At 42.5% G+C, this 23,407-nt stretch overlaps 1 protein-coding gene across 2 annotated transcripts in view; it reads right to left on the reverse strand.

Annotated features, from left to right (window-relative positions):
• Window positions 1–20,862, reverse strand: part of KCNK2 (potassium two pore domain channel subfamily K member 2) — a 132,776-nt gene extending 111,914 nt beyond the window's left edge. Inside the window, exon 1 of one of the 2 annotated variants that reach the window (XM_081186076.1) lies at window positions 20,767–20,862. In XM_081186076.1, coding sequence (XP_081042202.1) covers window positions 20,767–20,800 — 34 coding nt within the window. In that variant the 5' untranslated portion in view covers window positions 20,801–20,862. The remainder of the gene's footprint in view (window positions 1–20,766) is intronic. The other variant, XM_081186077.1, reaches the window with a different exon arrangement.
• Window positions 20,863–23,407: the final 2,545 nt, after the last annotated feature.

Here is a 23,407-nt window from a genome sequence, read left to right on the forward strand (position 1 = left end):
CATTATGGTAAAAAATAAAAAAAATGCTTTAAATGATAAATAAATAGCCAGATGATACTTTCAAAATTGGAATGAATTACCTTAAAAGCTGGGGGGGGAGTGTTGCTCAAGCAAAAGCTCTAAGAACTGTATTTAAAATAGCAAAATATTTATTGTAGGGAGATTTATTTGCCAACAATCAATATTTTGCTTCCTGTGTGTATGAAATGAGGTGCACTCTTTTTATTAACTATATAATCCCACACACACAAAAAACAAACATAAAAGAATCAGAATCTGAAATTCTGGCAGTTTATGTTCTCTTTCACACTTTAAGGTTATTAACATGAACAATTATTGTAAGGCTTCACAGTTTAATGGAGAAATAGCGTAACAAACACCTCTGTTTAAAAGGCAGCTTAGGGCTAAGCATTTGTATCATATGCATGGGAGTCCATAGCCAAGCGGCATTTAAACAATGGGAAGGGGGTTCCTGCTTAGAATATTTTGGTGGTGGTGCTGCTGCTGTAAATTCAGATGCAGTAGCATCTAAATTTATATCCGCCCTTTAAATGCCACCATTTATCCTAAAGGGGTTTCAAAACTGTTTACATCAAAGTAAGTCAAAACAACAATAGCAGTTTTAAAAAATGCATTAACAGCAAAATTACAAACCAAGCAAAAACTTAAAAATTAAATGAAACAACAACCGCAGAGCTATGCAGTTTAAACCTGAAGAATGCCAGAAGGGAAGGAGTGAATTGCACAGCCCATAAGAAAGTAAAAAGAGCCCTGCTGGATCAGGCCAAAGACCCATCTAATCCAGTATTCTGTTCTCGCAATGCCAGTGAGATGCTTATGGGAAGTCCCCATAGAAGTTTATACTACAGCTCTTTGGCGACAATGAAGTAAGTCCTGCTTCTTGCAGAAGCCAGTCTGGCCTCCAGATACAATGGAACCTGGTAAGTTGTGAGTGGACATATCAGACGACACAGCGATTCTTCAAACAGCTCTTGTTTATTCACAGGCCAGAACAGAACTGAACTGAAGGGTTCAGTCAGCCTGCTTATATAGAGCTCCAGTACAACGTAACTGTAACAATTTTCTAAAACTATCCAATCACTGAACGTCACTTTTGATCCCTTATTTGCATAACTATCTACAGTATCCCCCTGCTGGCCCAGGGTGGGAACTTCAGTACATAACAGAACCTAAATCAGAGGCAGATTTATGCAAACGCGACCAGGGATGCCAAAACTATTATGTAGAATGGAAGGTGAGAGCGGGGGGAGGGGATTTTGAGGCCCCAAAGTCCACCACGGCCTAAGGCAGGACCTCGACTGATTTCATACTGAAGGGAAATTCTTATGGGAGCATTTGCTCCAGAAGATATCCACTGGCCAGAGCAATTAGGGTGTTTAAAGTGGATACCACAAACAGCATGTATGAGTTGCACATGCACATGCATATATGATGCAATGGTGGGTGTATTTTTGCCCTCAATTCAACTCATACTAAGCAACAGATACATCCCTAATGTTTTCCGATCTGTAAAATTCCTGAATAAAGTTGACATGGGCTTGAAAGTTTTTAATGTGGTGTATCTGAGATGCTTGTAGCAGACCCTTCAAATGTCCCTGTTTTCCAGGGATGTCCCTGATTTAGAGAAGACGTCCCAGTTTCTGATTTGATCCTAGAATGTCCCACTTTATCTTAGTATGTCCTTAGTTTCATTGGGAAAATGTTGGAGGGTATGACGCACTTATAGCAAATTGAAGGCAGATTGGTTTTGTCTAGATACTCTACAAACCACCTCATCTGCCAATGTCTTATATTCTGTTATAGTGCTTAAAGTCTCCTCACTAGATTCTCTGTATTCCAGTATTTCCAGCAATCCTCTATATATTCTTTCATGTCCATCACATCTAACCTCACAGACTGCAGAGTTTGGGAGACTGGCTCATTAATCAAAGAATATTTGATCACAAGACAAGCAATAAAAGTTGAAGGCAGTTGTTCAGTGCCAGAAGTATCCGCTGTTCCACCTTCTAAGACTGAGAATCTCATGGAAGCGTTAGCCTTACCAACAGCATATTCCCTCAAAATTTGGTTGCACAGCCTTGTTAACCCATTGGGCACTCTTAAACATGCATGCTTAGCATTTCCTATCTGTGTTATTTTTAAAAAATAAAACAAAATTCATCCCCTGCCTCAAATAAAATGTCTTCCTGCGATACTGGTCTCACCACGAATATCAAGGTCATGTGACTCACAATGCAAAACTGTTGATATTGTAGGGTACAGTTTCTGTTAATTTTCCTCCATAGCTCTTGTATATGACCTATTAAATTGCTGTTGACACACTTTACCAATACGATAGGTCTCAGAACACACTCTAAAACTCTTGCTGACTAGATGGATGGATGTGACGGTGTGTATTAAAATAAATAGATATATTTAGGATTGGGGTGCAAATATCCCACTTCCCGCCACCACCCCTGCTCCATGGAACCCCATGCTCTTCAGGCAATTAGATCAGGACCTGAGAATTCCATTTTCACCTAGTCCCAAATTAATTTGAGGCATAATTCTGCTTTGGAACCAGGGCTCAGCTTTGAAACATGCAGAGCACATTTTTCTCAAGAAAGAAAAGATGAGTAAGTGAAAATGAGATTCTCTCTTCCTTCGGCTTAGACTGGTGTTACTCCTTTAGGAAAACCTGAGTTTTCCTGGAAATACCTGTGTGTTAAATGAACGGAGATCTATTCTTTCTGTTGAGATTCTCTGCAATGGATGTACAGAAGTTTACCAAGCTTTCAGCTAAAAAGATAGTTGCACTGCAACTTGCAGAAAATTCCTGCTAACCCAGTTCAAACACAGCAATTAACAGGATGAATCAGTTTCAGCCACATAAGATCAAAGAAACCTCCCATCCGCTGACTAGTGAAAATGATTCCAGAAAGAAGCCACTTAATCTCTAGTGATAAAGTAGACAGTCTCTTGATTCCAACAAGGTTACATGAATTCTTAATTTTCTTGTCAAAAATATCTGCTGCCCCTATTGAAATGTTTGATTTTTCGTTATGCATGACATACCTTCCTTTAGATAAAAACTTTTCAGTGACGGCTCAAGTGATTCCTTGAGGTGATCACGACCAAAATAGATAATCTATATTTTATTTATTTTACGAAATTATTGAGAATTACAATTATTTACACGGATTAAACAGGGGAAAAAACCCAATGAACAAATAAATTTCTGGGCCAGAGAAAAGGTATCACAATTATAATGGCCCAACAGCTGAGCTAATGTAATATTATTTCTCATAATGGGTCTAATATAGAAGAAAATAATCATATTCGTCAGAGTGACTTAAGACATTATAAACAACATTAACGGATGCTAATTCCCCAGAAACTTGAATCCTTAATGATTTTTTCAAAATTGTCACATAATGGGCTGAAAATGTTATTAGTGTTATTTGTATGAAAAATAAATGTACTCCATTCTGCTAAAAAGGCATCCTGTTTTGTTTGTCTCTTGATGACATGGTTTTAATGCGTAAGCTTCCCTGCAATGGCAAATTTCCAAAGCGTACTGTACTAGAAATCCATGGCAAGAGTCCTATTGTTCTTCTACACTTGTGCTATCTTAAGTCTCGCAGCAACTAACATGAATCTAATCAAATCCTTATTACAACCCACCACTGAGTCAAACACTGAAAGTAGCATTTATTTTGTTTGGTGTTTTAGCAATTGTTTACCCAAAAAATATGCCAAAATTTGGCACATGCCCCCCCATCCCTCTTGCCTTCCATTCTACTTAGTTCAGTACATCATAGTTGTGATTCCTTAAATCCGCCTCTGCTCTGGGGGGCATAGAAACTGACAGCAGTTGTTTAACTTTCCAGATGCTATCCTGCTGACAAAGAGGGTTTTCTTCCCCGGTATGTCTGTACCAAATTCCCCAAGGCCTTTTCTGTGATATCTTCTATTATAATGCAGAAGAGTTTGAAACCAGGCTCTTTGATTCTTCTGTCACACCCAAACCAAGCTCTCAATAGGTACAAAACTCCTGGTAGTTTCCTCCTGAATCTTGCTGCTGGGAATAAAATAACCAATTGGTTGGCTTGAATTGGATATCTGCTTCTCAGTTGTATAAGCCAGCACAGTCCCTTCCCTTCCCAAACTCTTGAGTTGTGTCTCTCTGTCCACACTATAGGAGGATGGATAATGTAATATGAGAGGCCCAGTATACCTGAAGGAGCGTCTCCACCCCCCATCATTCAGCCCAGACACCGAGGTCCAGCACCGAGGGCCTTCTGGCAGTTCCCTCACTGTGAGAAGTGAGGTCACAGGGAACCAGGCAGAGGGCCTTCTCGGTGGTGGTGCCTGCCCTGTGGAATGCCCTCCCATCAGATGTCAAGGAAATAAACAACTATTTGACTTTTAGACGACATCTGAAGGCAGCCCTGTTTAAGGAAGTTTTTAATATTTGATGTTTTATTCTGTTTAATATTCAGTTGGGAGCCTCCCAGAGTGGCTGGGGAAACCCAGCCAGATGGGCAGGGTATAAATATTGTTGTTGTTGTTGTTACAGTGGTACCACGGGTCAAGAACTTAATTCGTTCTGGAGGTCCGTTCTTAACCTGAAATTGTTCTTAACCTGAAGCACCATTTTAGCTTATGGGGCCTCCTGCTGCTGCCGTGCCACCAGATTTCTGTTCTCATCCTGAAGCAAAGTTCTTAACCCGAGGTACTATTTCTGGGTTAGCGGAGTCTGTAACCTAAAGCGAATGTAACCTGAAGAGTATGTAACCCGAGGTACCACTGTGTTGTTGTTGTTGTTGTTGTTGTTGTTGTTGTTGTTGTTATTATTATTTAGGGTTGCCAAATTTTGAAGAGCAAAAAAGAGGACACATTTGCCGACTTCTGCTTTTAATTATGGATTGCTATGACAACTCTCATTTGACGTACCCATGTAAAAGAGGACATGTCCTGGAAAAAGAGGACATATGGCAACCCACGGGGAGAAAGACAGAGATGCAGAGAGCTGAGTTCGGGGTTTGTAAGCCCCTTAAAGTGCTGGCTGCCTCCCTAGAGATCCAGTGTGGAAGAACCAAATTTGGGCCTGTTAAAGAGTATTTAAGCTGTTCACCTCCATCCATGATCAACCTGTAGATTTGTAAAGAAATGCAAATATTGCAAAATGCCAATAAGCCACCAAATGTGAGTAGGCACTGCACCCCCGGAACTTCTCACTGCTTGGAAAACTGGAGCAAATGCAACAGTATGAATCACTGAGTTAAAGAAGTAACAACAGAGAGCTTTAAAGCATACTGGTAATGCTTATAAGAGCTCTCCTACGGACATTCCGCCGAGGAGGTGTATATTTTCAATAAACCCATCCCTCTTCATTCTTACATTTGGTTAATGCTACAGTGCTTTTGGAGTAAAGAAAAGCAGTAACTGCACAGCAACATTAGAAAGAGACACTACATAAATTCTCTTCTTGGCTGCCATCTGTTGCTGTAGCTGCCATTTGTTTAAATGGCATTGCAGAAGTGCAATCGGTTTGCTCCATTAGCTTTTGTGATTTAACCTTCACTATTTGGTTTTGGTCTAGTAGCCTATAGCAAGAGACAAAATTAAATTGTAAAGTAAGGGGAGATAGGAAACGCTAGGCTGATGTAGCAATTATATGAAATGTCCTTGCCTAGCAAATGCATTCATTAATGAGTTTATTTATAGGTTGCCAACTTTCCAACACATGAATAAGAAATACCACGAACTGCTGTTTTTAGTCAAGAGTATTACATTATTCAATTATGAAGCAATTCATAAATGTAATTAATTAACTGAAGATTCACATTCCCAAACTTTCCATATATGGTTATATATCCTATAACACATTGATTGATATCTGTATGATTTATAGATGTTCCAGCAAATATCCAAAGTCTGATAAATGTCAGCACTCATGTGAATCACAGACTTTTTGTAGGCCTGAAGAATTCATTGATACGTCATTATATATTAAGAGTCAACTAAATGTGATTGGAAAATACAGAAGTGAATATTATTTCTTTTCTTTTTTATTAAAGATTTTCTTGTTTTACATAAGTAAGTGTAATGTCTCGTATTTTTTCCATGTAACATTTTTATAAATCTGTTTCATTTGTTGAGACATTATGGGGAGAAGAAAAAAAGGGGGGTGGAGGAAGGGAAGATGGGTGGGGTTGGGGTTGGGTGGCGATGTTTCTATTATGCTTAATGTATGTAGGGTTTGGTGTCAGCGTTGCTTGTGCTGTTTACTTGTGTTCCTTTGGTGGTGAGAGAGGTTGGGGTTGGCCTAGGGTGTGGTTGGTTGTTTGTGATTGGCTGTGGTGATCTTTGTTTTCATGTGTGAGTGAGGTGGGTGTTTTGGATCAGGTTAGCCATATTGATTTGTATGCTGTTGGTGGATTGTTGTCATTGTCTTGTTGGGCTGTGTATGTGATAAAGGGGAGCCATACTGGGGTGAAGGCGTCTTCCTCTATTTGTCCCCGCACCAGTTTCAGTTCATTGGTTAATTTTTCTAGTAAGGCTGTTTCCCATACTATTTGGTACCATTGGTCCATGCTTACTCCTGACAGGTCTCTCCGGTGTCTGGTTATGGTGTTTCTGGCTGCTGAAAGTAGGTGGGTTATGAGTTCTTTGTGGTGTAAATGGGCATTGTTGTCTTGGAAGATGTTTAGTAGGGCCAATTCTGGGGTGATGTCTAATACTTGCTTAGTTATTTTACATATTTCTCGTATGGCTGTTGTCCAGAATAGTTGGATTTTGGGACACTCCCACCACATGTGGAGGTATGTGCCTGTGGAGGTGCACCCTCTCCAGCATTTTGGTGAGGTTCCTGGGTGCATTAGTGCTAGTTTTCTTGGTGTTAGGTACCACCTGTAGGTGAGTTTCAGAGTGAGTTCTTTTCTTTTCGCTGATATGGATTTAAGGGGGGGGGGTTTAGACCACATTCTGGTCCATTGAGTGGGGTTAATCTCATAGCCTATGTCATTCTCCCATTGTTTTTTGATACAGAAGTGAATATTGACAAAGGGTGGAGAAATACATGTTTATTTTCAGACATTCAGCTAAATGCTTCAGGAAGATCAGCATTTGCACATGAATGTCAACAGAAACATTCACCACAATGTGGATGTTCACTTTAATATTGCTGGGTATAACAGAACTATGAAGTGCATTTATTTTTAAATGAGATTCTTCTCTTGGGTTTTCAGCTGTGGTATTGTACCTTTGAGATACTGTCTTTTTTGCTTAAAACTCCTGTTTGGTTTTCTCAAAAGCTGTGATGCTCAATCTCTGCAATGCTTTTCCCAAGCAGATGCTCTTATGTGCACCTGACATTTTCCCCCAGGCTTAAAAAAAAAATCTATTAGAAGGATCTGATTTTGGGTACTCTTGTTGTTGACTGCTTTAATGTTATATCTGCTGCTATAATGTTATGCTGTTATATAATGTTATATATGCTGTTATTTCTCTTTTAATTTCTGGGGAACACCTAGATGACATTGTTAGCAGACAGTACCTAAATGACAATAATAGAATAGAATAATATATACCTGTATGCACAACTGAACACAGGAGACTTACATCGAAGTAAATATGCACAGGACTGTGCTGCAAGGGTCATTATGAACAGTTTTCAGGAAACGTGAAAAAGACTCGCAGAGCTTCTTGCTGTTATCATCCTGGCTGCATGCCAGACACCTGACTGCCCTCTCTGAGGGAGAAGCAAGGCTATGTTTTTCAGCATGAAAACCTGACTTTTCAGATATTGTAAATTAAGGTAAATGTGCCCTGGTATGCACTGTGCCATCTGGCAGGGTTGTTTAAAAGGTTTGTTTTTATGATTGCTTGGCTTGGCTTTGTATGCTATGATTATATTCCCCGTTTCTTTCCCCGTTTTGTTTTTTAGGTTTTAATTCATTTTGCCTTGGGATACTTACCTCTTAGGACTGCTTTGCCTAATGGTCTTCATTAATTAAATGCAGAAAATGCTTTCAAATGCTTCATTTTTTGTGTCTGTCTCGGGAAGGAGTGCTCCTTCGGGGGTGAAGTCAAACCATTGGAGAGTTACATTGCTTGCTTTGGCTGTAGAAACCGATATGGGAGAGACATGTTTTGCTGCAGCTGGGCCAGATGAAGGCGTCCAATTGTGCTGCTGCAGATGCATCGTGGCGTTTCTTTTTTCTGTGCTGCTGCCAGCAGTTATTCCTCCTCTGGTCACTGCTGTGAATACACAACCTACTGTCTCCAGGTGTTGCAATCATCTGCAAGACATTCCCACACGAAGGGGTTGATTTTGCCAGCCTTCATACCATGTGCAGACATCTTTGTAACACTGAGTTGGTATTCCAACAGTTATGGGGGGGCTGAAGCTAACTCCTCATGGAGCTCGTCCTTGGGGATCCTGCCATCTTCCTGTGGACATGACTGTGGCGATCACACAGGGTCCCCGGACGTTTGACGGTCTATTGATCCCTGTGCCACCAATGTGATTGCTTCCCCGCTGCCACCAACCCATTTCTCTCGGGTACACACGGAGTCCAGACAGTTGTTAACATTAAATCAAATACAGTGGTACCTCGCAAGACGAACGCCTCGCAGGACGGAAAACCCGCTAGACGAAAGGGTTTTCCGTTTTGGAGGCGCTTCGCAAGACGAATTTCCCTATGGGCTTGCTTCGCAAGACGACAGCCCATAGGGAAATATCCGGGACAGCGGGGAAGCGCAGCCGGGCGGCGGGGCGGGAACGCCTGCCCCCGCCGCCCGACTTCGGAACGGTGCTCCGAAGCTGGGCGGCGGGGAGGGAACACCTTCTGAAGGCGGGCGGGGGGTGAAAGTCTTTGCTCCCCCCTGCCTGCCTGTCCAGGACCTCTTCTGAAGGCTGGCGGGGGGCAAAAGTCTTTGTCCCCCCTGCCTGCCTTCCCAGGGGCTTTTAAATCGCCCCGGACAGCGGAGAAGTCCTCCGCTGTCCCAGGGTTTTTTAAAATGCTGGGGGTGGGAAGAAAAGCCCTTGTCCCCCCCCCCCAGCCTTCAGAAGAGGTCCGGGGACAGTCTGACTGTCCCCGGACCTGGTCTGAAGGCGGTTTCCCTAGGAACGCATTAATTGATTTTCAATGCATTCCTATGGGAAACCGTGCATCGCAAGACGAAAAACTCGCAAGACGAAGAGACTTGCGGAACGAATTAATTTCGTCTTGCGAGGCACCACTGTAAGCAAGTTTATTTTATAAGCATTAACAAGGTTATGGTTTCAGATAATTTTTCTTGTCAGTTTCTTAATCTTAGTTTCTTTACCGGCCTATACCTTCCTAATAACTTCTAACTGATTATACCAACTGTCTATCTGACTCCTCCTAACAGTTTCTCTCACTCTCTCACATCAAAACTAGACCAACCCACAGACTTATCCTCCCTCTTCCTTCTCCAACTCCCAACTGACTTCCCAACAACTCCAACTCTAACTCTAACTCCTCCCCTTGGGTTCCCACTGGCCAATCACTTCACACTCATTTAACCCTTTCCTTATGACCCACCTAGGAGGGCAAACGCCACAATGACCAAGCCAGTGTAGACGTCGTTGAGACAGAAGTGTGAACGTGCTGGGAATGTGAGCTTGGGAGAGCACATATTTGTTTGAGACCGTGTCCTGCCATATGATGACTCAAATCTTCCTGACACAGTGCATGTGGAAGGTATCGAAGCGTTGCTCCTGGCAGTGGTCAGTTGCCCACAACTCTCTACCATAAAACAGCATGCTCAACCGCAAGCCTGGTAGACCTTCATGCTGGTATCGGTCGCTAACATCTCATTCTGCCATACCCTTTTGAAGAGGCGAGCCATTGCCAAAGCGGCCTTGCCAATACACTTGTCCAGCTCAGCATTGATTGAGAGGTTGTGTGGGTTGGTTTTATTGCTATTATAAATGAATATTTTATAACATCTTGCATAAACCCCTCAGAGATTGATTGCTTAAGTGGCATACAGATTTTGCTAAATAAATAACGTTAGGTTGATGGGCAGAGCAAATCTAACCTCCTCCAGGGGACTGAAGAGGCAGAACTGCCATGGCATCTTGAGCCCCGCTGCTCACATCAACCGGGGCAAAAGGTGGAGGTGGATATAGCTGTGGCTTTTGCTGCACCAGGTCCAGATCAGACTCTTTTCTATGAACTGGCTTGACTTAGGATCCAGCAGGTCCTTCAGCTCTGCCTCTGGCCCACTCTCCAGACACCAGTGGGGTAGCATTGCAAGTGTATACAAGCAATATTCATGAAATTGCTGGGGACTTCTTGTTTATGTATAATTAACAAACACTGATTTTTCTACTCGGAAATACTGTGCAACATATTCAGTTGATCAAGCTTCTTTCCTCTGGAATAAAATAAACAACCCAACGAGGTGGTGCCTTATTCCTCTGGAATGTTATGATTTTGATTTTCATGGTGCAACATATGTTTAGTCAAAATGGTTTCCCTTGCAATCCTATAAGAATTAAGGGCCCAGCTATTTGACCAACCATCAAGTTACTTTCCTAATCCTACTCCCATGAACGTAATTTATATATTGGACTATAGGAGACCATTTGCCTTAAGAATTTTTCCCAATTGTGTTTAAAAACAGCACCGGGACAGAACAGCTGAGGTTCTCCCAATGGAAACAAATTATGGCAATAGAGATATAGAACAGTTATTCTGAGTATTAGTAGATGGTAGGCAGGCAGAAAGGAAAGAATAGTTTATTAGGTGGGAGGAATAATATGAGCTAGTTGATCCTTATCTTTCCCCTAAAAAACTATGGGCCAGAACACAGTGCATTCGAGATAGATTAGTGTGTTTTTAAAGTTTTCAATTCAGCAGTTTTGCTTGCTTCTTCTCTTTGTTATCCACAAAAGTTTGGAGGCAGGAGAATCAAGAGCCAATATAACAGCTTTGCTGCTTTAAGCAAAATTTTGAGAATCTGATGGTATCCAACAGAGGAGCAAATGGTCAAAATATTAAAGGATCTCTAGTCAAAATTTTAGGATGCTCTCTGTATTTAATAGAAAAATCCCCTTTCCCCCACCGTCCTCTCCCTGTCTTGAAGCAGATGAGAATTCCTGTCAGTAATTTTGAACATGCACTGCCAATTGTCTGCAGCATCTTGGGTCTTACAACTTATCTGTGGACCTGAACCTCCATCTCTCAGCCTAACCTACGAGGGGCGTTCATTAATGATTTCCCCTGACGTGCTTCCCATGGACTGAGACAAATGAAACTGGGCACAGTTATTAGTCCTTCTCTACATAGCTACCAGCAAGAGTCAAACACTTCTCCCATTGTTTTATGCAGCTGTGGAGACCTTGTCTGTAGAAGTCGGCAGGTTGATTCAGAAGCCACAACTTGTCAGACATCAGCATTTCATCGTCTGGAAAAAGCTTGCCCTTCAAAAATAACTTCGTGGTTGGAAAGAGGTGGAAGTCCAATGGTGCAAGGTCAGGAGAATAAGGGGGGTGAGGAAGGATTTCATAGCCACAGGACCGTGCTTCCATCTGAGTAACATGCAAGTTGTGAATCGAGGCGTTATCCTGCAGGAGGCAGACACCTTTGGTCAGTATACCATGCTTCTCAATTTTGATGGCCTTCCGCAATTTCTGCAGCAGTGAAGCGTAGTATGTCTCGGTAATTGTAGTACCCTTTGCCAGGAAATCCATCAGCACTACTCCGCACTGGTCCCAAAAGACCATGAGCTTGACCTTGCCCACTGACAGTTGGACACGGGCCTACTTTGGCAGTTGTGAGGCAGAGTGCTTCCATTGTTTGAAGTGTGATTTAGTCTCTGAGTCATAACGATGGACCCATGTTTTGTCCTGAGTCTAATGGGGCCTTAGTCTGGCGAAGAGGTCATCATGGTTTTCATGACACATGGCCAAAAAAGCCCACGAGCATTTGACTCATTCCTGCTTCTGGAAAGGCGTCAGCAGCCAGGAAACCCATAGTGCGGACACCTTTCTCATGTGCAAATGGTCATGGATGATTTTTTCTACAGAGCCCACACTGATCTTGACATCTGCATCTAGTTGGCAAACGGTTATGCGGCGATCCTCCAAAATGGCGGACATGCCGCATGGTGTCTTCATCAATAGTGGACTGTGGTCACCCAGGAATGGGAGCCTTTCCACCAAAGTCCGACCACACTTGAACTGACGATGCCAGTGCTTGACTACGTCATACGATGGGGCATCCTCTCCATAGTCCCTTTCATCTCATCGAACGTTTCCCATGGTGTGCGCCCTTTCAGGAACCTGATGACCGCTCTGGATTCAACTGGTTCCATTATCAGACGTTACTCCATGTTAGCACCCGTAACAGAGAAACCATTAGGAACTCAGAGCTACAAATTACCACGTTACCTATGGAGAGAGGTATCATTATACATGTGCAATTTCACCCTCCTACAATAACCAGAAATGGGTCAGGGGAAATCTTTAATGAATAACCCTTATAACTTACAGGCTTGTTGCGAGGGGAACAAATGGGAAATTGGGGAGCCATGTACACCACCTCAATCTCTTTGAATAACAACAAAAACCAATTTATGTGTTTATACAGGCAGCACCAGCCCACCCCCAAAAATCCATATTCCCCTCCCATGGGTTGAAAAGCAACTAATAAACCCTTCCTGCATATTGCTGCTACAATCAGTTACCCACTGGTCCATCCCATTGGCCTAGAGAAAACACACACATACCAAGAGATTGGATAGCAACACAATGAACATTTTTCTCAATTCCACTATCCCCTGCATACTGTAAAAACAACAGCAACAAAACCTTTGGACAACTTGATATATATGAAAGAGTAGCATCTGTTACTGTATAATCTGTAATACAGCACAGGCCAAAAAAAGAGATGAATAGAGACTAGAAATAAAAAGCTCACAAAACCAGGAAAGAAGACAACTTCCCACCTTCCATGCTTTGATTGCTACACTCCAAGTTAGGGCAGCTTTGCCAACAACTATCCATATTAATCTCTGAGCTATAAAACCCATTTACTAGTAAAGGAAAGATTAGCGCATAAGCATCAGATCAATCGTTAACCTTTTGTTTGCAACGGCAGGATCATGGAAGGGAGTCTGCATTTAACAATTATGATGAAATGCTTTTTCCAAAACAGGAAATGAATGGTTCTCGTCTTTTTCATGGTTCTTCTTGAGAGGCTTGTCACATCCAGTATTTCCAATAAAATCTTTTCAACAAAACCACAAATGCACACCCTTTCAGGAATGGACAGCTATGAATCTCCCAGACAAATATCGATCTCCTTTGGTAGGACTTTGATTTCTCTGTTCATCTTTTATGCTAGTTTGAGCCCAGGTGCCTTAGAAAATATATTGGGATTTATTTTTCATGGGTTGGGAAACCTCAAGTCCTTTCCCCCATTTCTTTCTGAATATATGATGGGAGTTGTACAGGCATTTGAAAAGACATGGATGGCAGAGGTGGGAACATCATGCTGGATGGGCAAGGAGAAACTACGTTCACTGCCCTCCATGCAGGCAGCCAGTGGCTGTTGCTTCTCAGTGTCTTGTCTAGGTCCAGTATCAAATATTATTTTCATTCCATTATAGGAGCTTAGGACTAGTTGAGCATGAAAGACATACTACATTTTCAAGAGTTTTTCAGGATGTTGTTAACACAGCTTGGGCACTGCATTATTAAGGGATTTCCTTCTGCTATGTACAAGTTCCCATTAAGATCAGCTAAGTCAGGCCAGCTCCAAATTCTGGCACTGTTAGATCCTTAGGGTCTTGAGATTGGACATCTTTAGCATGGAGTTCTCTAGGCAAGGATGCTCCCTCAGCTTCCAATAGTAGCTTATAACTTTTTCTTTATTTTTTTGAAACCTCTTGTCCAAAATTGAGGGATGCATTTTAAATTACCCCTATTTGTTCTTACACCCACCCACCCACCCACATTCAAAAGGCATGTTTTTACATTTTAGCATTTTAAAAGTGTATAGTCCAAGACACTCTTTCTCTTTCTGTGTGTGTGTGTGTGTGTGTGTGTGTGTGTGTGTGTGTGACAGAGAGAGAGTGTGTGTTTGTGTATGTGTGTGTTTTGTGTCCGCAGTGTTGACAAGTCGAAATCTGTAGCCTGCAGCGGAGAGGTTTCTCTGCCCTGGCACAGGAACGTTCGGAATCTATCTCAAATGTTATTTTGCTCTTGTAAAAACAGTATTGTGTAGCATGCATTGCAACACTTAGTTGAACCTGGAGTTTCTCAAGTTGGGGGATAATTCGTATAATTCCCCTGTTGATAGGACTATGAGGGTAAAATTGAGGTTTACTAAAATAAGCTGCATGACAAAAGGTTCATCCCGATTGCTTCACTACCAATCCAGGCCTTTACTCAGCTCCCACAAGACATGCATCACATAGTAAATAAGAGTGTCAAAGCAGTTGCTTCACTATCACATGTACTTTAGCAGTGACTGACTAGGACTGCGTGCTGTTGCAGCAATAATTCTTCTTGCCTTTGTATAATTCAGTGCAATGGTTTAATTACAAATGGTTCAAATTTGCTATGAATTAATTTAGATGCAAAAGTGACCTGACTATTTTTCTTCTGGGTATGGGGCATAGCAGTGCTTAGCAGAACTAGCACTTTAAAGATACAGGGGTTTGCTTAGCCTTTTGTTTTGGTTTCTGTGCTAGAATGCAGGCAAAGATGAAATCAGCTGCTGGGTTGGAAGTGAAGTAAGCCCTCTTGAAAGGTGAGGCCATGATCATAGTTTTGAATCTATGCCCTATGTGAAAAGTGTAGAGCCTAGGGATGGATTTCAGTTTCTCATTTTCCCAATCTTAAATTCAGTTCTCCACGTTTCCACATTGGTCTGCAATTTTTCTTTTAAAGAGTCTTCATGGCCATTTATTGGCATTTTGGCACAAATTTCTCCTAATATACACATTTTTGAATGCATTTGTCCCCGATGTACATAGTTTTGCAAAGCAATGTCCCCTGATATAAACATTTTTGTATGCTATGTTCACTCACTAACATATACACTTTTATGCACATTTTAGTATATGAATTTTTGTACACATTACTTGACTGGGGATTTGCATTGCAAAATTTGTGAAAGTTTGAATTCTGCATGATGGCTGTGTTTTGGATCACACGTTGTTTCAGAAATTACCAATTAGGTAGGTTTGCCTTTAAATGTGAATGGAATCAAAATTCTACTCCATCTTGAACAGTGGTAAATCTAAGGATACAATCTCTATACTGGACATGCAAAATTCAGAATCCTTGAATTCCACCACCATGTTTGGGTGGTGCTGAACTCTCAGAAGGTGTGAAGTATTTTCAGTAGTTACAACATGCGGTTTCAGTATCCTACATAGATCTGTATCTGTACCCTATGATTGAAAGATGCAGAATAACTGTATACAAAATAAACAACTCAAGACTTCTACGTTTGAATTAATTTGTATAATTTATGCAGGTTCCTGAGCTTCTATTAGCACTGACTATTGATATTCAAAGGGACGCGGGTGGCGCTGCGGATTAAACCACAGAGCCTAGGACTTGCTGATCAGAAGGTCGGTGGTTCGAATCCCTGTGACGGGGTGAGCTCCTGTTGTTCAGTCCCAGCTCCTGCCAACCTAGCAGTTCGAAAGCACGTCAAGTGCAAGTAGATAAATAAGTACCGCTGTGGCAGGAAGGTAAACGGCGTTTCTGTGCACTGCTCTGGTTCGCCAGTAGTGGCTTAGTCATGCTGGCCACATGACCCGGAAGCTGTACGCCGGCTTCCTCGGCCAATAAAGCGAGATGAGTGTCGCAACCCCAGAGTGGGTCACAACTGGACCTAATGGTCAGGGGTCCCTTTACCTTTACCTTTATTGATATTCAGCACATATGCAGCATGGGTAAAGCAAGAAGGTAATTGAGAGATAATATGTGAATTATGCTAATATTTTCTTTGAATATATTGTCCAACTTGGATTCCTCTGTCTACTTCAAACTCACATTGATGCTCTCTGAACAATTGTCATGCTGCTAACCTTATATTTAGATATATACATTGCATAAAAAACCCTTCATTTACCTGTAAGCCCAATTAACCCTCTGGTTTCTCAATCTTTTATATGCATTGGGTGAGAAAGAGACAAAATCCAGAAGCAGCTGTGGTCTGAAGACACAGATCAAGGGAGCCATTTAGCTGGCTTGCTCACTTGGAAGTGCTAGCCTTTCTTAGTACAAGCATCTCAGCTGATACCCTGGGACCCTGCAGAACTGAGATGTTTGGCTTTCTGAGCATGAAATAAGAAAATGAATCCACAGTGAAGCAGTTGCCCACATCAAGGCTATCCATGCCAGGATTTTAGGTGATGCAGTGAAGCAACAAGGGGACTTTCCCAATGTCTGCTGAATGCTTATTATAAGTAGCATACCGGGAAAAAGTAGCTCATCATGCCAAAAGGTCCTATGTGTACCATTCTCAGGAATTGCTAGGGATGGAAATAGGAAACCACAGACCTAAATTCTGCTGCCCCACCCAGTGAGTCACTCAGGGCTGTAAAGGGAAAGATTCCCAATCTCTATGAGCAGATCTGCTATATATCTAAAGCACACCTAGCACACATTTAAAGCACATGACTCCTCCCCCCAAGAAGCCCAAGAACTGTAGTCTGTTATGGGTGCTGGTAATTGTAGCTCTGTGAAGGCAGCGGTGTCAGAAGCTGTGGCAGGACGGGGTGTGGAGGGTGAACAAAACCTGCTGTGCCAGCCCAGCTCTTGCCGTCACCGGGCAGGCGCAGGGCACAGAGGGTTCACAGGGTCACACTGTACCACCTGCCCACCCACCCACGCAAGGGGGAGCCCGGCTGGCCAATGTGCCCCTTAGTGGGTGCATCCCCCCCAACACTAGCCAGGCAGTCATTCAGCAAAGGGGCTGGGGTTGCGTCAGCAAGGTCAGGCCAGGCTCCGGAGCCCAGAGACCCCCAGCAACAGGCAGGGCAGTATGGGGATTCGGGGGGGGTAGTTTTCACCCCCTCAAAATTGTACAGCCGGGGCTATGGTGCCCCTGCCCCTCCATGCTACACCCCTGTTTGAGGGGGAAATTTAGGGAAAGTCGTGTGTTTTGGATATGCAAATGCCCCTCCACATGTACCAAATTGTCAGCCCTCCCTTCAGTCCTATATATTTTTTAAAAATCACATTTCTCATTAAAAACAAAGACACTTTAAACTATCACCTTAGATTAACAGGGCTACCCCTCTCAAAAATTTCTCATTAAAACTCTGTCTTGGGTGTTTTAATGCTAAATTTTGAAAAGAGGTAGCCTTCTTAGGCTACTTTCCCCTCAGGAAGTCTAGAAAGCGTGAAATCATCTATTTCAAGGATTCCCTACAGGGAATTCTGTTTTTATGTCACACTATATTTTCAGAGACCTGTGGTCACTTCATTCTGTAAGGGGGCACCTGTGCCGAGATAAGGATTGAGTATCAATAAGCTTGTCTTGAAGCACAAGCCAAATCAGATGTTTTGGTTTAAAACTGTTGAACCAGGAGAAGCACCCTCCCCTGTATTGCTTCTACTCCCAGAGATAAACACTTTCGATAAGGAAGAGTTAACAAGCTCCCCTCATTGCAAACTGCAGATTCTGCAGATGTGCTCAGGAAGATCAAACTTCAAAGTAGAAAGAACTAGTGTCAAGGCAGGGAACTCTGGTGGAGGGGAGGGGGGAAAACGCCAGACTGCTATATTTTCTAGGGAAATGTACTTATTCTGCTTTGAAGGGGGAATTCATGGGTGTGATTCCGCCTTCTTTCAGTCTTCCCAAAGGCACTCATTACCGAGCCCAAACTGAACAAGGAGGAGAGGTTGGTGTGACTTTACCTTCCTTCCTCTCCTGCCTGCCTGGTCCCCCCGATGAATAACAACAAGCTAACAGAATTCTTAGCACTGTTGACAAAATACAGCTTCCAGGATTCATTGAGAGAAGCCGCAATGCACACCATTCATTCCTGGACCCACTTACCTGACAGTAATGCCCACTGTAGGAATGTATAGGATTGCACTGTTTCTTCAAATTGGCAAGTCTCATTTGACAACAACTAGAAATTAAATCTTTAGTACAGAGCTTTCCAAACTGTGTGTCATGACATGTTAGTGTGTTGGCTGCAGTGTGTGGATGTGTGGTGTGAATGCTCCCTGCGTTCCTCCCGAGGCTGGAAAGGGGTTAGTTTCACCTCCAGTTTGCTAGTAAAACTGAATTAGGTAAAGGTAAAGGGACCCCTGACCATTAGGTCCAGTCATGACCGACTCTGGGGTTGCGGCTCTCATCTCGCTTTATTGGCCGAGGGAGCCGGCGTACAGCTTCCGGATCATGTGACCAGCATGACTAAGCCGCTTCTGGTGAACCAGAGCAGCGCACAGAAACGCCGTTTACCTTCCCACCGGAGCGGTACCTATTTATCTACTTGCACTTTGACGTGCTTTCGAACTGCTAGGTTGGCAGGAGCAGAGACCGAGCAAGGGGAGCTCACCCCGTCGCGGGCATTCGAACCGCGACCTTCCAATCAGCAAGCCCTAGGCTCTGTGGTTTAACCCACAGCGCCACCTGCATCCCTAAAACTGAATTACTATGTTGCAAAATGATGCATGTCTAAAAAGTGTGTCAGCAACATGAAAAGTTTGGAAAGTTCTGCTTTAGTCTCATCAGCCCTGTACTGTGGAATGTTCTGCCATTAGAGATTCAGCAGGTGCCTTCTATTTCAACATGACTAGCCCTCTCCCTGTCATGGCCTGGCTGCATGCTGAGGAATGGTGGGAGGCATTAGCTGGGAAACCCCCCAAGAGAACCCCCAAGGAAAGAAGGCTCAGAATCAGGGTGGTGGGACAGACGTCTTGGAAGAGCAACAGGGTTTAGTGAGCAAAAAAGGGGCTGTGGCAGAGGGCAGTCCAGAATCGGAGGCAGAAGTGGAAGCTGGGGAGGAGGGGAGCCAAGAGGCAGAGATGAGTCAGGCTGGTGAAGAAGCCAAGGGGTCTCCCGCTCCTGCTGCAACCAGCTCCCCTCCCCTCTGGTCTCCCAGAGACAGACGAGGTGTGAAGAGGGAGGAGCAAAGACAGACACGATGACTTGGAAAGGAACCCAGGGAGGAGGAGATGGGGAACTTCAGTCCCCACAACTGCCTCATAGGGGACAAGATCTGCCAGGATGAGTTCCTGTGTTGACTAGGCCTGGCCTCCTGAGCTGACCTTGTTTCCTTTAATAAAGAGCTAACTTCATGCAGTGTGATTTACTGTTGCCCTGCTCATGACACTCCTCAATGCACCTCTTCGCGTCCTCATCCAAGGCACTACCTCTCCACCATTGTGTCATCAGGATGATTGCCCAATCCACTATTATTTGCATATGCCAATGGTAGTCCCACCCACCTCTTGGTTGAACTCTGCTGTGACCAAAATACAGTGACTATTTACGTATAGAAGGCAAAGATGAGATTTTTATTTTTATTGTTTAAATTATCCTAGCACTACAACTGAAAAATTCTGGTTTGTATTCTGTCCTAGAACAATGACAATATTTTTAACGCAACTTGCAGTTGAACTGTTTGGTTTACTGGGATACTAAGCTTCTAACACCAGGTCAAGATTAGTTTGACCAGGTGTCCATTCTGCTACATTTGCCAAATAATCAAGGAGAAGATAAATCAGGCCGTGGAAGGGTGCCAGTATGGAACATTGCCTTCCTATTGCTTTGAGTTTCCCATACTTGCCTCACTGTTTTAATCAGCTGTTTACTTTCTTTAAACAGAAATTCTTACTCCACTCTTCCAATACATCTACTTCCCTCAGAGTGGTTTACAACAGTTAAAATCCTACGTTTGTGATGCATGTAGTTAGTCTAGCTTAAATTTCATCTCTTTGAATGGGCACTTATATCAAGCAATTGACTTTTAGTTGTAAGTAACTTAACACATTCCATTGTGGGCTGTGACTTCAAAGACAAAGAATGTTATGTACCCAAAAAAGTTCTGATAAAATATGGGGGACAAAAGAGAAGTTGGTATGAAATGACCCTCACACAATGATATAAAATTCATTGCTATAAAGTATTTTACTGACAGGTGAGGCTGAAGGGAGACTACAGCTGAAATCCTGTACATACTTGGTGTGCAACACAATCCTGTGCATATCTACCTGGAAGGAAGTCCCACTGAATTCAAAGGATTTACTCCCAAATAAGAGGGCATGTGATTGTATCCCTAAACACGAACAAAAATGCATTCCATATAATGAGTTTGGATTAATTAGTCTAATACATTGGCATTTACATATTATGATATCCAGAGGCTCCAAAAATTAGACATACAAATGTTTCAACTTTTAACAAATAGCGGCTGCAGTCCTAAACACATTTACTCACAAGGAAGTCCCATAGAACTCAGAAGAACTTAGCTGTGAGAAACTAGGCTTAGAAATGCATTGTATGAGGTTCAGCATCAGTTAAGGTAGCATTTTTTGTCAACTGAAAATCACAATAATAGAAACAAAATAAATTGAGTTGTTGGTTAAATATTGGCTGGTACATAGGAACAATCAATGTTCAGTAACTCCAAAGTAGGTTTTATTTATTCTAGTTCAAAATCCCAACTCTGGAGTTCAGACATTCTGAATCACCAACACATCACAATGGTTGTGATAATTGCATTTTGATTTGTAGCAAGGATACTTACAATGGAAGTGATACCGTGCTTGAAGGTTCATCATTTGGTGGTGTAATTAGAAATCAGCATGCTTTTTTCCTTCCTTGGATAAAGTAGTATTGTATTTCCTTCCCATTCCTCCAAAAAGTGATTCACTTTGAGCCATTTCCTTCAAATAGCATGTTTCATTCTTAAGTGCATGCAAATTTTGTGTGCTTGTATTTCCTTTCCTAAACAATCAAGCGATCACCCACAAGTCAATAAGCCATTAGTGGTGTTAAATCTATCACATTTGCATGATGATTTACATCTTCCAGCACTTTACAAGGGATGCTTGATTTAACTGCAAAATATTCCTCATGGAGGTGCCTCTGATAAGTGTCCCTTACGACAATGGGGAAAAACACAAATAGGAAATCCTCCAGAGGAGATTAAAAGGGAAGAGCTTGTGCATGAGTTGATCAGAAAAAATATTTATTTTTACTTCCTACCCAACCATTATTCACGCATAAGGCGTGCCTGTGCTGAATGCAATGCCACTGCTACTGTAATAGTATCCAAAGAGTTGTTAGAGACTCAGCGGGGTTTGAAGTACATAATATTTTCCATTCTTTAAAGGACAACAAGATCTACATGGCCAAAGTTTATTTTTAAGATCCCGTGGTCACTAAATGAAATCACAATGTGATGTGTGTGTCTCTGAAGAACTGCTCCTCTCCTGTTATTTCACACAAATAAAGGCATCTGGACATTTTATTTAAATAGAAATGCCTCGTTAGTTTTAAATTCCAAAACTCGCCATCAGGCACTACCTTTCCTAGACCAATCCAAACAACACAGAATGGTGGCAAACTTTCAAGGCCTCCAGAACTCATCAGGCAAGGTGTTATACAACACAGGGGGAGATGGGGGAGAACAAGGGAAAACAAGAAACAAAAAAGTACAAAAACTATATTTGATGTTGTAGTCATTGTTGGAAGTTCAACAGCTAGGATCAATTAGTTTGTAACTTAAGGGTTAATTACATTATATTAAAGTCAGCTAGCCAAGAGGGGGCTGGCTGGAAATGCAACCAGGCAGAGTGCCATGATCCTCACTGAGGTAACACATGCTCTGATTGGCTGTATAGTTCTGAAGAGTTTTCCTCCGTATGTTTGGTTGTATGTCTCCCTGTAATATACAACACCCAAACTAAGAAAGTCAAAACCTCTCCTCAAATAATACACTGGGATTATTCAGTTTGCTCAACAAAGTGTTATCCAAAGTGGTTTCCATTTATGTTAGTTATTTAAGTGAACAAAAACAGTGTGTAATCACACACCTAGGATTCTGGAATAAAGAAGCAATGGCTGTTCCCCATTTTTGAAATTTACCTGATCTGTCACTAGCATCACTGCAGCTTAGGTTAGTGTGGTGCAAACACACTGGGTGAGCCAATCCAGTGCTCTCCCAGTGTGTTTGCACCACATTGACCTCACTGCCACCTCCACCTCCCAATTAGCTGTTGCAAAACCAGTGGTGGGAGGCCAGCTAAGCGCCCTGCCCGGCTAACCACTTCTGCCCCTCTTCATGCCTGAATAAGCACCAGACTGATTTACTGCTGCTTCCATGGGTTCAGAGGATAGAAAAGAGAGGTTGGGTTGCATATCACATGCATACTAGTGATTCTTCAGCCCAGAGCTCTAGATAGTAGTTTATTGTATTTTCCTAAAGAGATGAAAATGTTAAGAAAATCTCTTTTTTTTCTTTAATTGCCACCTTTGATGCAGTTCTGTAGTCTCCCCTTTTTAATCTTTGCAAATTTATCCCTGTGTTGGGGGAGAGGGGAACTGCTTAAATATATTTGTCAACACTTCCAAATCCACATTTTCCCACTTTACTAAAAGAAATGCCTCCCACAAATGGTTTCTGTCCACCTCTGAGTTTTCCTGTTGCCAGCCTCTGAAGAACTATATCAGCTTTGGCTTTTGACTTCGCTGAAGTAGAAATCTATTTATGCAGCTGGATCCATTTGTTTTCATTTAAAGAACAGGGAAAACCCACAGGAACTAAGAAGCATATTTTAGCCTGATTGAAGGGGGAAGAAAAGGTGTAGCTTTAGGTATTGACAGGAAATCCCAATTAAGAGAGGTTGAAGAATATACATGAAATTCTAAGCCCACTGAAGTCAATGAGGAAATAAGGTGCTTGGGAGTTAAAGTGGCACCACAGGGAGTTGATTTGCAAGCATACAGATAGAAATTCTTTGTTAAGAAATCGTAGGAGCTAGGGCTTAATCCACAAAAAGTGGTCCCTTCAAAGTAGACATTATGACGGGAGGCAGGGTTGCATTATTTAGTACTGTGAGATACAGTGGTACCTCAGGTTAAGAACTTAATTCATTCTGGAGTCTGTTCTTAACCTGAAACTGTTCTTAACCTGAAGCACCACTTTAGCTAATGGGGCCTCCTGCTGCCGCTGCGCCACCAGAGCACAATTTCTGTTCTCATCCTGAAGCAAAGTTCTTAACCCGAGGTACTAATTCTGGGTTAGCGGAGTCTGTAACCTGAAGGGTATGTAACCCAAGGTACCACTGGGGGATGCCTTTAAAAAAAGTTTATGCCTCTCTAACATAACTGCCTACCTAAATAAATATGCTTGCTAAATTGTTGAACCCCCCTCCCCCGGCCCA

The sequence above is a fragment of the Podarcis bocagei genome (genome assembly GCF_964188305.1).
Source record: "Podarcis bocagei genome assembly, chromosome: 3".
Taxonomy (NCBI): domain Eukaryota; kingdom Metazoa; phylum Chordata; class Lepidosauria; order Squamata; family Lacertidae; genus Podarcis; species Podarcis bocagei.